This window comes from Phyllosticta capitalensis (assembly GCF_038381095.1).
Source record: "Phyllosticta capitalensis strain CBS 128856 chromosome Unknown BKA78scaffold_1, whole genome shotgun sequence".
Taxonomy (NCBI): Eukaryota; Fungi; Ascomycota; class Dothideomycetes; order Botryosphaeriales; family Phyllostictaceae; genus Phyllosticta; species Phyllosticta capitalensis.
This window is the reverse complement of record NW_027117439.1, coordinates 3,406,912-3,420,602: the sequence shown is the minus strand read 5'-3', so window position 1 is coordinate 3,420,602 and position 13,691 is coordinate 3,406,912. Positions and strand designations below refer to the sequence as shown.

Below are 13,691 nucleotides of genomic sequence, written 5' to 3'. Positions count from 1 at the left end.
GAAACGGAACAACGCCTGGAACCGCAGAGCCGCCAGATTTTTTGCAGACGCGGTGGAGGACAAAAATTGGATAGCAAATTTCGGGCACTTGTCCTTGGGAGTCGTGTACGCCTGGGCGGCCTGGATTCGGTCCTTCGACTTGTGCAGTGTACGGGGGCTGACTAAGGTGGGGCGGACATGGAGTAGCGAGAGCGACCCCATCATGGGGTTTGTAGATATGCAGGTGAAAGGAGTTCGTTCTAGGCCTGGAAACAAGTCGTCGAGTTCGTCCCGTTGTTCTGCCAGAATCAACACCAAAATTCAATGCCCTCGGCATCAACCTCAGCTAGGCCTGCCAAGAGAAAAAGCCTTGAAACAATAGACATTCATGCCTCCCGTGACCTCTCCACAGATAGAAAATAGATACGGGAGGTAGCAGAAGCGAGCGGCTTTGGCTGGCGAGCTGAATTCCTAGAGACTTGATAAACAGAGGGACTTGCCACTGGGGTGGCCGCGCATGTACCAAACTGACACTCGTCACCAAGGCGGACCATAGGCGCGCTGCTTCGAGAGAACAAGGACAACAGTTACGCGTTATGCCGCTCCAAAAGAGGCGTCCGAAGAATGTCAGGACCGAGAGTACCGAAACTGCCGGTGACGCTCCAATGCAGCCAACGCGCCGCGTCCCCAGCAACGGCAATCGATTCTCGACCTTTTTCAGGAGCTGGAACAAATCCTCAGACTCGACGCGCAGATTCTCTCGCTCCTTTGACCTATTTCGGAACTTCAAATCTGTCGAAGCCCTGGATCAAATAGAGAGCCCCCACGTTGGCGATTCCGATTCGAGGAGCTTGTTGTCGGTATGTCGCACAGTCGCAGTCCCCTGTTGGCGCATGCAGATATCGGGGCACTCCACAAAGCGCATTGCTCACACGTCCTATAGACAACGTCCACGCGTTCGGAATCTTCCCTATACATTTGGTAGTAACGTGTCGCACCGAGAAAAGGACCCAAACACCTACCTTCATACGCACCTCGTAATAGATGACGCACCGAGACGCTCCTCAACTGCCAATCGGAACATCCCTACGCACCATAATAACGCACCGAGACACTCATTCCGCCGGACCGAATATTCACTCCTCTGTTTATCCTACCATGACATGTAATTTTTCAGAGTGAATCGGCGCGGAGGTTTTCTTTTGCCACCATATGTTGTGCAAGACGGTCGAGAGAAGCAAACTCTTTGATCAGAGCACGTCGTGGCAATCTCTTCAATGATTGGCGGATAGATTCTAGCACCTTTTGGACTTGGTCAGCTACTCCACCCAATTTAATGATAAATGAATCTGCGGTCCGTCCGCGGTGACGTACCATCTGAAAGGATCTGGCTGTTTCATTGACGTGGAAAAGAAATGCCTGACACACAACGCCGAATTGACCTCCCCAACGTCTCGACAAAGCTGCCCCTGAGTCTTCCGCCGAGTGGCCAGAGGGGCGTTGGAAGATGAGCTCTCAAAGGATCCGTCAACAAGTCGCAGACTTCGCAGTCGCCATCCGCAGACTACTTGCTGATCTGACAACTGTGCGGAGGATCGCTCGAAGCGGAAGATCTTCATGATGCGCAGACAAGCGTCTCTTGGCCTGTTCGCCTGAGAGCTTGTCCTTCTCTTGGGCTTGAGCCGCCTTCGGCTATAGGAAGCCACGTTCGACGAATCTGGACTTTGGACCTCATTCGGTTGAAGCCTCCTGGAAGGCGACATGGACGCCTCAAAAAAGACCCGGCTCCTTCCCATGACTATTTGGGCCGTCTCGGTTTTGCCGTCACCCCAGCATCATCATCTCTGCCGTCTTTGTCGGCGTTGTCATCGAGCCCCGTTCGAATGCTGTTGTGAAGCCACACTCCGATGCCGCGTTGGAAGGTGCTGAAAGTGCCTTTCTTGAGCAGGAATCGCTAAGCGCTTGTCGTTGGGATTGCACGTCGACAACTCATCAACGCGCCCTTATCGTGGCATTAGCACCAACGATTTCTCGTCGACTTCGAAGCCGACAGTCGGATCCGCTGACGTACTGCTGACCGGCAGAATATCACGCAGAGCTCGTGTTTTTCGACGCCGCAGCGGAAGGCTTGCCGCCAGGCACAGGCCGTCATCAAACAGCCCGGTGGCCGAATCGAACAAGGAAATTGTGGCGAATCTTCGGCTCTCAGTCGGAAGCCTTACCCCTGACGTCACTGAGTTCCCCTTGCGTCCATCCAACGCGGTTCTCCTTCTCTTCTCTTCGAACAACCCCCAGATGCAACAGTACACAACCATGGAGTTCCAGCACACCGGAATTTCCTACCATCGCACAGCAAACAAGAATGTTCGACTCGGCGACTGGGGAAGGACGAATAGGCAGCGCTGACATTACCTATCGCCATGGCGCTTTTTCGAGCCGCATCAGCGCCACAAACGGGAGATCCAGATGCCCTTGCTTACCTGCATGGTGATAACCTTAAGACGACCTTTGTTGAAATGGGTTCGATGAGGAAAGAGACGGCGGCGTTTCCTGCATGAGACCCTCGACACGACTCAAGGCCTTGCCCCCGTCACGGACTCGAGCAATTGCAGCAGTCTGTAGACTTGGCGTCTCCATCAGCGTGCGTCTCTTGCCAGCTTCATGGAGAAAAGACGGCGCTGCTGGCGCCCAATCCTTCGGTTTGCCAGAGAGGGAAGGCAAATCGTCCCACGACCCCGCTTGGTCCAAGCGCAAGCTCACCAAGCTGGACTCAATTGACGCGATGATGGATGGTGGGGCGGAGCGCTTTTACCCAGACGCGAGCGGAGGGGAAGTCGCTATTTTGCCTAATTACCCGCTGGTTCCCAGACTACTTTTTTGTTTGCAAACACCTCGACCTTCTAAGTTTCTGAATCACTCTTCAATCAATTCCTCATCATCCACGATACAATGGCTTCCAAGGGATACATCAAGTTGGCCTCTGGCCACCAGATGCCGCTGGTCGGCTTCGGTCTCTGGAAGGTCCCCAAGGAAACCGCTGCCGACACTGTCTACAACGTGAGAATTTCAGCGTCTCGTACGACCATGTCTAATTTTCATAGGCCATCAAAGCCGGCTACAGACTCTTCGACGGAGCCTACGACTACCAGAATGAAAAGGAGGCTGGTCAGGGTATCCAGAAGGCCATCAAGGACAGCTTGGTCAAGAGAGAGGAAATCTTCGTCACCACCAAGCTCTGGAACAACTACCACCGCAAGGACGTAGCTGTCAAGATGGCCAAATGGCAGAATGAGCAATGGGGTCTTGGATACATTGACCTCTATCTCATCCACTTCCCTGTCTCCCTCAAGTACATTCCCCACGAGGAGCGCCCATACCCGGTAGGTCAAATTGCACCTTGATGGCTTCGGACGCTAACGAGCTTCAGGCCTGGTGGTTGGATGACGCAGGCACCATCGAGACCGAGCGCGTTCCGATTCGCGAAACCTGGGAAGCTCTGGAGCAAGTCGTCGACGAGGGCATCGCCAAGAGCATTGGTGTCAGCAACTTCCAGGCTCAGAGCATCTACGACCTCCTGACCTACAACCGACACCCCCTCTCTTCTCTCCAGATCGAGCACCACCCCTACCTCGTGCAGCCCGAGCTCGTCAAGTTGGCCCAAGAAAATGGTGTCGCCGTGACGGCCTATTCCAGTTTCGGTCCCCAGAGTTTCCTTGAAATTCAAAACAAGCGCGCTGTGGACGCTCCGCTGCTCTTCGATCACAACGTTGTCAAGAAGGTTGCCGAGGCGCACAAGGTCACTCCGGCTCAAGTCCTACTGCGCTGGGCTGTTCAGCGCGGGGTTGCCGTCATCCCGAAATCCAACAACCAAAGCCGTCTCGCACAAAACCTGGAGGTTGTTGACTTCGACTTGTCGCCGGCGGAAATCGAGTCCATCTCGTCCTTGGACAAAGGTTTGCGCTTTAACGATCCAATTGTGTACCTGCCAAATAAGCCCTTGCGCATCTTTGCGTGATTGAAGGGAGTTGACCAAGGCAAGAGTAAGACTTGCGTTTTGCATAAGGGATTCGCCGGGTCAGGGAATAGATTGTAAAGCATAGGTCTTGGGGCATATCAAAGCAGCAATGGAAAGCGATTTGAAATTACTTGCGAATGTCAGCGTGCACCGAACCTCTTCCAAGCCCATTGCGACGGAGTAGGGTTTTAGAGAGGAGGTGGGGGAGCCTCAACCGGAGTCAAGCACGCAGGCACGTGCCTTGTATCACGCGAAATCTCCTCTATTGTCTCTACCAATTGCCCCTAGACAACGATTTGGACTTATCAATCCTCCAAGATTTACATCGATGCAAGCCGACAATACAAGGTCGCCGGGCCCGATGTGATAGGGAAGCTCCCCCCGACGTTTTATGTAGCCGGAGTATCAAGTCCGCCGTTTCACGTGTTCTTCCGCACACTCCCGGCGCTATCCGGTCTTCCCGTCAATAACCACCTAACGTCGCAGTACCTTCAACCTCTTCAACAAACCGTCGAATGCCATGGCAGACCGTTCGCAGCCTCGGCGAAGAGGCTATCGCCGCAATTATCAAGCGTGTGAGGCTTGCAAGAAGCAAAAGGGTCGATGTGACCTTGGAAGTTGTGACGATCCGGCAAGTCGATACCCGTCAATACCCTTGGGTAAGCAGACAGCGCCGCTTACACCAAGAAAAGCAACCCCCTTGCACGCGTTGTCGAAGAGCGCGTAGGGAATGCGTCTTCGGTCCGAGCCGATACAGTACCAAGGGCCAAAAGAACCGCGCCAATACTTCTGAGCCTGAGCAGGCACCCTGTGGTAATCATGCACACCACCCATCTACTGCCCATGCCTGAAACTGATTGAACCGTGTCAGGTGGTGCCAATGCCACAGGCACAAACGGGGCGGCGGCGCCTCCCACTGGGTCCTCGTGGACATCAACCGATACGACTAATCACGACCGGCAATATAGCGTGAGCGCGGCATCTGAAAAAGCTGCTCCCAAACCAACGGCGCAGGATGCCCTCAAGGACCAATTGATGAACACGCCTCTCAAAAACAATACTGATGCCATGCAACTCTTATCCACTGCGGCTCGTTATGAGAGTAGTGCTGTTGAAGAATTGAGTGCCCGGGACCGTCAACGACCTATGCATGGCACTCCACCAGCATGGCAAGGTGACTTTGCAACCAACATTTCGGGGGAGAGTCGCCTAAACCATGAAAAATGTCTAGCCCATTGGGACGACGAAGCTTTCAACACATGGTTGCACTTCAGACTTTGCAAAGACAAGATTCTAAATCCAACAGAATGCGTCCACTTACTCAAGTAGTATGTTTTTCCTCGACCTGAGATTACTCAACACTGACGAAACAGCTTCTTCAACCACATGAACCCACTTTACCCAATCCTCTCCAATCACTATCTGGATCCGGCCAACCATTGGACGCTGTTGCAAGAAGAACCGATTCTGTGCTGCACAATCATCGCCATAGCCTGCCGATATGGAAGCTTGCCAGGGCACTCGGCCTTTTCTCGTCGTCTTATTGCCCACAACTCGCTGTTTCGACATATTCAAACGGCCTTGTCTCGTGTCATCTGGGGTCTCGAAGCGGATGCCATCGTAGGGAGGACTCTTGGATTCATTCAGAGCTTGTTGCTACTGACCACTTGGGTAAGGGAGCTCGCAATTACAAGTCAGGTTGTTTGCTGATTTTCCTCAGCATCTCGAAGCACTGTACCTTCTGTCAGACCTCAGCGAACAAGCTTTGCCCACGGACTTCGAAAACCAAGCCCATGGAAAGCATTTCTTTGAAAAGTCCGAGAGAGGGCTCCACGGGACACTCATCTCCAAGCTGACCAAGCAATCCAACAAAATGTCATGGTAGGAACTTGTTTGACAGATTTCAAGTGTCTCGCTAACCTCTGCAGGATGCTCCTTGGAATCGCGTCTACTTGCGCCCAGGAAATTGGACTCTTCGACGAAGGGCCCGACGGCGGCAATTCCCTTCCTTTGAAAAGCCAAGACACACCAGAGAGATTTCTGCGGGTCAGAAAGTTTCTCATTCTCCAAACAGTCGAGGCCGCATTCCGTTGTGGCCGGAGTTCAGCTCTGAATCACCCATTCTCCTTTTCGCTCGACTCTCGTGCCTACGACAGCCACATTCACTTGGATTTCAAGGATCGCAGTGTGCATACGAGTGTGGACTGTTTTATCGAGCTGGCCAGAATCGCCCGTCTCGCAACCAACACGCTCTACTCAACGCCAGCACAAACGAGGGCCTTCATTTCCAACAAACGGTATTTTGATATTATAGCGCATTTTGACCAATCTCTCGAGGCCTGTTTCACCAGATGGCAGAATATAACCGACAGTAAGTTGTCACTGCTTTATGTGCCTCTCCATACTGATCATGCACTAGTCCCCGCTCCTTTCAGGCTTCAATCGGAGATTATGTACCACAACTCGCGTTCCTACTTCCACCTGATTGCGATCCAGGCGATACTTGAAAGGTCGGCTTCGTTGGCTGGTCCAGCGAGTACTCTGGAGCAGCAAAGGTCGGCGTATGTCACCAACACAACTGCGGCTGTCAACCTTCCAGAGGCAAGCAAGGACATGGAACTCGTCAGAGTCATTGCAACAGGATCCAGAAGGGTTCTGGAGCTTGCGATCGAGCTGCACAAAGGTGGATTCTTCCGAAACATCAGCGAGTCTTTGCTTCAGCACATCATCACTTCGGCAGTGTTTGGCATGAAGGTAGGAACCATCACGCGTTTGTTACGGTCTACACTGACACAATCGTAGGTCCTCGGCCTGAGCATTGAACCCCGAAGCGACATGGTTGGCCTTTTGAACGAGGTCATCCACATAATGAACTCAACAGCCGTCGACGATCTCCATCCAGGGCCCCTCTATGCTGAGTCGCTGGCCACACTTCTACAAAAAGTCCAATCTGTCGATCGGCCTGACCCAGTCCCATCCCAACAGCACGTTTCTGCCGTCGGGCCTGTAAATTATCAAACGGCGAATCAAACTCAAGACACCAGCATGCCTGATCAGTCTTTTCGGAGCGACGGCACTTTCGAGGCTCTCGAAGGAGATTTCCTTGGTGGAGACTGGAGTGATTGGCTGGCTTTCCAGTTGGATCCAAGTCTGTCGGCGTTTGAGACTGGTTTTCTTGTCTAACGACTTGACGGGACCACTTCAAAGGCTCTTGTGTTTTTTGTACAGTGTTGAGATGCGCATGTGGGGATCTTTGTTGGCTTGGACTTGGACTAATGTCGCGGCGGTAGGGTTGAAAAGTTTTCATTCGGTATTCTCTGTTGATCAGAGATTTTGTTGTCTGAGTTTGGGCAGCGGGAGGAGCTTGTATTGATGGGTGAGTTCTATTTATTTCATGCTCGTCCTACCACTTCCCTATGTCATTCATTCTGATTTTGAGAACAGAAAAGCAGTGCCCAGTACTGCGGGCCAGTAGTTTCGAAACTTCTCTGCTCAATTGATTGACGAAATTATGTCCCCATTTCAGCATCCTCAAATTTGAACCTCCACTTCGTCTACCACTTGCACCTTGATGCTTCCTTGGCTGAGATCGGAACAAAATTCCAAGGCCTCTTTTGCCTTTTCCAGCGGAAATGTGTGGGACACAAGTGGAAGAACATTCAGCACGCCACCACTGATGGCCGATATACCGGCTGGCCAAGTATCGCGGTAGCGGTTGATGAATTTCAAGTTAATCTGCTCTGTCAGTATCGCCCCTAAATAGGAATGACATCACTTACCTCGGCCAGGCTCAAATGCATAAACGGTAGGTTGTTCATAATCTCTCTTCCAACGCCAATCACACAGACAGTTCCGCCTCTCCTAGCTGCAAATGCCGCCGTGCAAATGCTGCTCTCTACGCCGGTACACTCAAGCACCGTGTCCGGCGCCTCGTACTCGGTTTCTCCGTAAAGCTTCCTTATTTCCTCGGCATTTTGCCGGGCGTCCAAATCCTTTCGAATCTGGTACGTCTGACAAGCGGGAACATATTTCTTTGCAAACTCCAGCCGCTTTGGCTCGAGATCGGTAATGACGACAGGATTGGCGCCCGAAGCGCGCGCAGAAGCGAGAGCCAGAAGGCCGATTGGACCAGCACCGCATATTAACGCAGGACGACCGAGAGAAAGTGGGGCCGTCGCGACGCCATGCATGACAACAGACAAGGGCTCCAGCAACGCTCCCTCTGCAAAAGTCACATTCTCGGGCAACTTGTACAGCCAGCGCGCGGGATGGACTTTGAATCTCTGGAGCGTTCCGTTGTATGGATAGACGCCGGCGAACTCGACCGCTTCGCAGAGATTGTACCGTCCGGAGCGACACAGGAAGCAGGCGCCGCAGGGAACACCAGGCTCGACAGCGACTCGGTCACCTGGTTTGAAGTCTTGCACATCTGGCCCGCACTTGAGAACGATTCCAGCAGCTTCGTGGCCAAGGATGCAGTCGCCTTCGAAGACCAGCGATCCGATACGACCCGTCTTCCAAAAGTGAATATCCGACCTGTGTCTTATGAGAGGATTTCATTTGGAAGCGCGGAAAACTTACCCGCATATTCCAGTGGCTTTTATGTGCAAAAGGACTTGTCCAGGACCTGGCTCTTCGATTGGCGCCTCATTCAGCGAGATTTGATGGTCCGCTGTGGCCTTCAGTGCGGGATTGCCATAGCGAGAAAGATCAGAGACATTTTCGACGGCAGAATCATCCCCGGAGAGAGTAATTGTGTTGCCCTTTGGCAGAAGAACATTGTCTGTCGTCACAGTGGGAAGCGCCATGTTGTGTGTTGGTCAACAGTTCAGGGTCAAGCACCAAGAAAAGACACAGCGAAAGAGGGGCACAGGGAAATAGTCCCATGACATCGGGCCTAGATCCTCCAGACTTACGCCTCTATGACATGTCCAGAAGGAGCATCGTTACGAGGTGTGGAACTCGGGTTGACAGCTGGCCGACAGGCGCCACATAGATACGCAGCCCCGGCCATTCAACAAAGCGCATCTCGAAAAACGTCAGTTATTCGCCGTTCCTTGCTGCAGATCCACCGACTAGCGCGCCGGCGAGCGTCAGGCCAACGCGGAGCTCCGCAAAGAAAAAAAAGTGTGGGGTAGCCGCGCCCAGAGAGGAAATTCTTGCCTCCATTCATTCCATGCCGAAAACGGTAATCCGCTGCCCAGACTTGACCGGCTCGGGCAGTTTAGCCGCCGCTTTCCTCTTCGGTGAGATGGAGGGGCTTTGGGAAGCTTTGTGTCGGCGCCCATTGCGGAAATTCTGAGAGCGCAGCGGTCGTCCGACGCGTGCGATAATGAGCGGACGCGCAGTGCTTTGCGAGACCTGAGGATTAAAGGTTTCGCAGTCACCTCTCCTAAGCTTCACGCCCAACTCCACCCTTTGGTTCCACCTCTCTCTTCCAGTCTGTCATACTTCGAACTTCCAAAATGGCTCCAGGCGTCGTCAACGACCACACAGCATACGGGGAGAATCTGGTAGATCGCGTTTTGGAAGAAGCCAAGGTGGAAAAGAGCGCTGTCGCAAAGCTGTCGCCGGAGCATGACCATGTCCTCAAGGCGTTCAGATTATTGATCGCGGATCTGTGCCAGCAATTCAATGGCGGACATCCAGGAGGAGCCATGGGCATGGCTGCGATTGGTATTGCGCTCTGGAAATACGCTATGCGCTACGCACCGCACACGCCCGACTTTTTCAACCGCGATCGATTTGTGCTTTCGAACGGTGAGCTCAAAAATTCTTGAATTGTGGAGGCATTTCTCTAAACAGTCGCAGGTCACACATGTCTATTCCAATACAGCTTTTTACACCTTACCGGATACAAGGCCATGACGCTGGACCAGCTCAAGTCGTACCACTCAGCCCGCGAGGACTCGTTTGCGCCAGGCCATCCCGAGATCGAGCACGAAGGAATCGAGGTTACAACGGGCCCATTGGGTCAAGGAATAGCAAATGCGGTTGGTCTGGCCATGGCTACGAAAAATCTCGCCGCAACTTACAACAAACCCGGATACGACGTTGTATCGAACCACACCTGGTGCATGATTGGCGACGCTTGCTTGCAGGAGGGCGTTGGTCTCGAAGCCATTTCCCTCGCCGGCCACCTAAAACTCAACAACTTGACCGTCATGTACGACAATAACCAAATCACTTGCGATGGCTCAGTGGACCTTACAAACAGCGAGGACATCAATGCGAAGATGGCGGCTTGCGGTTGGGACGTAATTGATATCCAGGACGGATGCTTTGATGTTCAAGGCATCGTGGATGCCCTGAGCAAAGCAAAAGCATCAACAGAAAAGCCCACGTTCATCAACGTCAGGACAGTCATTGGAGTTGGGAGCGCAGTCGCCGGCACTGCGGTTGCACACGGTGTGGCACTAGGCAAAGAGGATGTGGCCAAGATGAAGAGGGAGTACGGCTTCAACCCGGATGAACACTTTGTCATCACGGACACGGTCAAGCAATTCTTCGCCGAGTGTGTGCCACGCGGTGAAAAGTACGTCCAAGAATGGAACGAGTTGGTCGACAAGTACAGCCAAGCACACCCGGAACTGGCGTCTGAATTCAAGGCCCGTGTCAAGGGCGAGCTGCCTTCCAACTGGAAAGACCTCATCCCGAAAGAATTCCCGGACAAGCCAACTGCGACGCGGGCGTCGTCAGGCCTCGTCTTTAATCCCATTGCGCAAGCAATCAACAACTTCATGGTCGGCACGGCAGACTTGTCACCGTCCGTCAACATGATTTGGAAGGGCAAGGAGGACTTCCAGCACCCTGAGCGTAAAACGGCATGCGGCATCAACGGGACATATGCCGGACGTTACATCCACTACGGAGTGCGCGAGCACGTAATGGCAGCCGTGAGCAACGGACTGGCTGCCTTTGCGCCCAACACCATCGTTCCCATCACCAGCTCCTTCTTCATGTTCTACCTGTACGCCGCGCCGGCAGTGCGCATGGGAGCTCTTCAACACCTCCAAGTCATCCACGCCGCGACGCATGACAGCATCGGCATGGGCGAAGATGGCCCCACGCATCAGCCCATCGAGCTGCCTGCCCTCTATCGCGCCATGCCAAACCTCCTCTACATTCGCCCGGCCGACAGCGAAGAGACGGCTGGCGCTTGGATCGTCGCCATCGAGTCGAAAAAGACCTCCACGATCATCTCGACCTCCCGTCATACCCTCCCTCAACTCGCACCCAAGACGAAGCGTGACGGCGTCGCCCGTGGTGCCTATGTTCTCGAGGAATTACAAGACGCCGACATCACGCTCCTCGGTGTTGGCGCCGAGCTCAGCTTCGCCGTCGACGTCGCCGCTTCTCTCCAGTCGAAGCACGGCATCCGCGCGCGCGTCGTCAGCTTCCCCTGCCAGCGGCTATTCGAGCGCCAATCGATCGAATATAAACGGGAGACACTTAAACGCCACACCGGTGTCCCGGCCGTCGTCATCGAGCCGTATGCGTCGAACGGCTGGGAGCGCTACGCCGACGCTGCTATCTGCATGAAGGGCTTTGGTAAGAGTCTGCCGGGCAAGGCGGCATACAAGTATTTTGGATTTGAGACGGGCGCCATGACGGAGAAGGTCGTGCGATTCTTGGGCGATAGAAAGGAGGGCAAGGTCTTCCCGGGGGAGTTTGTGGAATTGTAATCAGGAGTCTTTGTGTTTGTTTGACCGTATTTGCGGGGGTTTATTCTATGAGCGTAGAGAATGGAAATACTTGGTACTCTATGGGACTCTCTGTTCCAACGTGGAAAGTGGCAGTAAGTAAACAGGTACAATGGCGTCTGTCATTCCTTTTATTCCACGTCATTGCCAGCAGCACCTCCCAGCAAGTTAGGTCGGGCCCATCGAACAATCCAGTTGGACGCGGCCGCCTCGCTCGCAGTCAATCGCTTTGATGGCTCGTACTTCAACATTCCTCGAAAAAGCTCCTCAAGGCTCGTAAGCTCGTCCTCTCCGATCTCGTCGTCTCTGTCCATTTCTCTCAGACGCAAGGACAGTGGCCGTTCGTCAGCGTCAATCGGCGCGCCGTCATCGGTGAAAAACTCGCTTCTGTTCTCCCACTTGTCCCACCAGAGCTTCGGTGGGCGACTCAAGGCGTTGACCATTTCCGCAATGACCGAGTCCGGATCTGGCCAGTACAGTTCCCAAAGACCGCAGTTTGAGAGAATCTCGTACGTTGTCATTGCAAGAGTCCAAACATCGACAGGAGAGCTCAACTCTCCGCCGAAGAAGTGCTCAGGGGGAGCCAGTATCTCGGGCGTCTGCAAAGCGTCGTGTCGTTCGGAAGCTAGAAAAGACTGACCAAAGTCCGAGATGATAATTTTTGCATTTGCAGGCACATCATCGCAGGAAATGGTCGTCATGATGGGCGAAACGCGGTACTTTGGAAATCGCGGGTCATCCGCCGACTTCTCGACCGGCACTCTCTCCGGTTCACCGAATCGCTGCAAGATCTCTGCTTCGTTGTAGTGCTCAAGCTCTGGAAGCTGAAGCAAGATATTTCCAATGTGCAAATCTGCTGATTGATTAGCACAGAGCCAAATTTTCTCAAGTCACCGAAGCTTACCGCCATGGACTACTCCACACGAATGGATGTAGTCAAGGCCAGCAAAAGTCTGCGCCGAAATGGACCTGGCGACACCAAGCGGGAATTTCCAACGGCCACTGTCCTTTTTCGAATCAGAGACGCTGCATCCAGCTGGTCTGAGTACAAGGCAAAGATGACGTCCGCTGGGGCCATCAAGCCAGAATTCATCTAGAAGGTGACATACGTAGGGACTTCCTGGATGGTCTTGGCTGCCTGAAGAGAGCACGCGCAGAATTTGAGGTTCTGAGCTTGTGCTCGACGATTCCGAGGTGAGAATTTTGAGCGCAACATTTCTGTCGCCTTGCAGGTCTCTTGCGAGCCAGACTGTGGAATAGGCACCGTGCCCAAGTTTGTGGATCACCTTGTAGCGATCTTGATAAACATCGCCGAGGTAGGTATGGTGATAGCCGCCTGCGTAATACCCATCGATTGGCTCGACCCCTTTGCTTCGCTGATTGAACGACTCTGCTAGCGACGAAATTTCGCTTTCCTCTGAAGCCATGGGTGACTCTTTCTGTGTGCTGCAGGATACAGACAACAGCAAGAACGAGTCTTGGTTAGTACCGAGAAGGGAAAAGGTGGCACAGGGGAATTTTCAGGAGTCAGCCGAGGCTGTGAGCTTGACAAGATGAGTAGGACTCAAAGGCTGGTGTAAAGTGGACTTGTGTTGTAGACAGCGGCGAACAAACATGGGGGAAGCGATGCGGCACAGTCTGCAGGTGACTTCATGTAATTCGCTAATCTGCGCAACATCGCCAAAAGCCAATCTATTTGGAGAACACAGGAACAAGAGCTATCCCGTGCTTGGGGAGTGATTAAACCTTCCACGGGGCATACGAGTCCCCCGCGGCATGCGATAAAACCAAAGCGCCTGTCGCTTCGTGTCGTTATTGACTTTCCACGGAATCCAAACCTCCAAAGGTGCAAAGTTTGCATGCAAAGGCGTATCGTCGTCCTCATCCCAATAATACAACCTAAACTCAAGCGTCTCGCACTCCTCCTTCACCCAATCTGGGAGCTCTGGACCGCCAGGGACGGGCAGTTGTGCGATCTCCTGCGGCGCGCCACT

At 53.3% G+C, this 13,691-nt stretch overlaps 6 protein-coding genes across 6 annotated transcripts; 4 read left to right on the top strand and 2 right to left on the bottom strand.

Annotated features, from left to right (window-relative positions):
* The first annotated feature begins 468 nt into the window (after nucleotides 1-468).
* BKA78DRAFT_21151 (uncharacterized protein) lies at nucleotides 469-1,211 on the top strand. The gene has a single exon (XM_066883654.1). It carries the CDS (start codon nucleotides 576-578, stop codon nucleotides 1,146-1,148), a length of 573 nt encoding a protein of 190 aa, XP_066749899.1. The 5' UTR covers nucleotides 469-575; the 3' UTR covers nucleotides 1,149-1,211.
* Nucleotides 1,212-2,665: 1,454 nt separating this feature from the next.
* On the top strand, nucleotides 2,666-4,252 carry BKA78DRAFT_21100 (NADPH-dependent D-xylose reductase II,III). Its single transcript, XM_066883652.1, has 3 exons — nucleotides 2,666-3,036; nucleotides 3,081-3,359; nucleotides 3,407-4,252. Exons 1-3 carry the CDS (start codon nucleotides 2,929-2,931, stop codon nucleotides 3,992-3,994), a joined length of 975 nt encoding a protein of 324 aa, XP_066749898.1. The 5' UTR covers nucleotides 2,666-2,928; the 3' UTR covers nucleotides 3,995-4,252.
* A 164-nt stretch (nucleotides 4,253-4,416) lies between these two features.
* On the top strand, nucleotides 4,417-7,585 carry BKA78DRAFT_303731 (uncharacterized protein). The gene is made up of 7 exons (XM_066887564.1): nucleotides 4,417-4,625; nucleotides 4,687-4,807; nucleotides 4,866-5,322; nucleotides 5,368-5,665; nucleotides 5,715-5,875; nucleotides 5,923-6,748; nucleotides 6,797-7,585. The coding sequence occupies exons 1-7, from the start codon at nucleotides 4,515-4,517 to the stop codon at nucleotides 7,175-7,177; spliced, it is 2,355 nt and encodes a 784-aa protein (XP_066749897.1). The 5' UTR covers nucleotides 4,417-4,514; the 3' UTR covers nucleotides 7,178-7,585.
* On the bottom strand, nucleotides 7,526-8,886 carry BKA78DRAFT_329503 (sorbitol dehydrogenase; the record flags this gene model as incomplete). The annotated part of the gene is made up of 4 exons (XM_066889670.1): nucleotides 7,526-7,729; nucleotides 7,774-8,530; nucleotides 8,576-8,673; nucleotides 8,866-8,886. The coding sequence occupies 4 exons, from the start codon at nucleotides 8,884-8,886 to the stop codon at nucleotides 7,526-7,528; spliced, it is 1,080 nt and encodes a 359-aa protein (XP_066749896.1).
* Nucleotides 8,887-9,459: 573 nt separating this feature from the next.
* BKA78DRAFT_329502 (Transketolase, thiamine diphosphate binding domain-containing protein) lies at nucleotides 9,460-11,679 on the top strand (the record flags this gene model as incomplete). The annotated part of the gene is made up of 3 exons (XM_066889669.1): nucleotides 9,460-9,507; nucleotides 9,544-9,754; nucleotides 9,806-11,679. The coding sequence occupies 3 exons, from the start codon at nucleotides 9,460-9,462 to the stop codon at nucleotides 11,677-11,679; spliced, it is 2,133 nt and encodes a 710-aa protein (XP_066749895.1).
* A 384-nt stretch (nucleotides 11,680-12,063) lies between these two features.
* BKA78DRAFT_291797 (kinase-like domain-containing protein) lies at nucleotides 12,064-13,124 on the bottom strand (the record flags this gene model as incomplete). Its single annotated transcript, XM_066885954.1, has 3 exons — nucleotides 12,064-12,163; nucleotides 12,211-12,550; nucleotides 12,602-13,124. The coding sequence occupies 3 exons, from the start codon at nucleotides 13,122-13,124 to the stop codon at nucleotides 12,064-12,066; spliced, it is 963 nt and encodes a 320-aa protein (XP_066749894.1).
* Nucleotides 13,125-13,691: the final 567 nt, after the last annotated feature.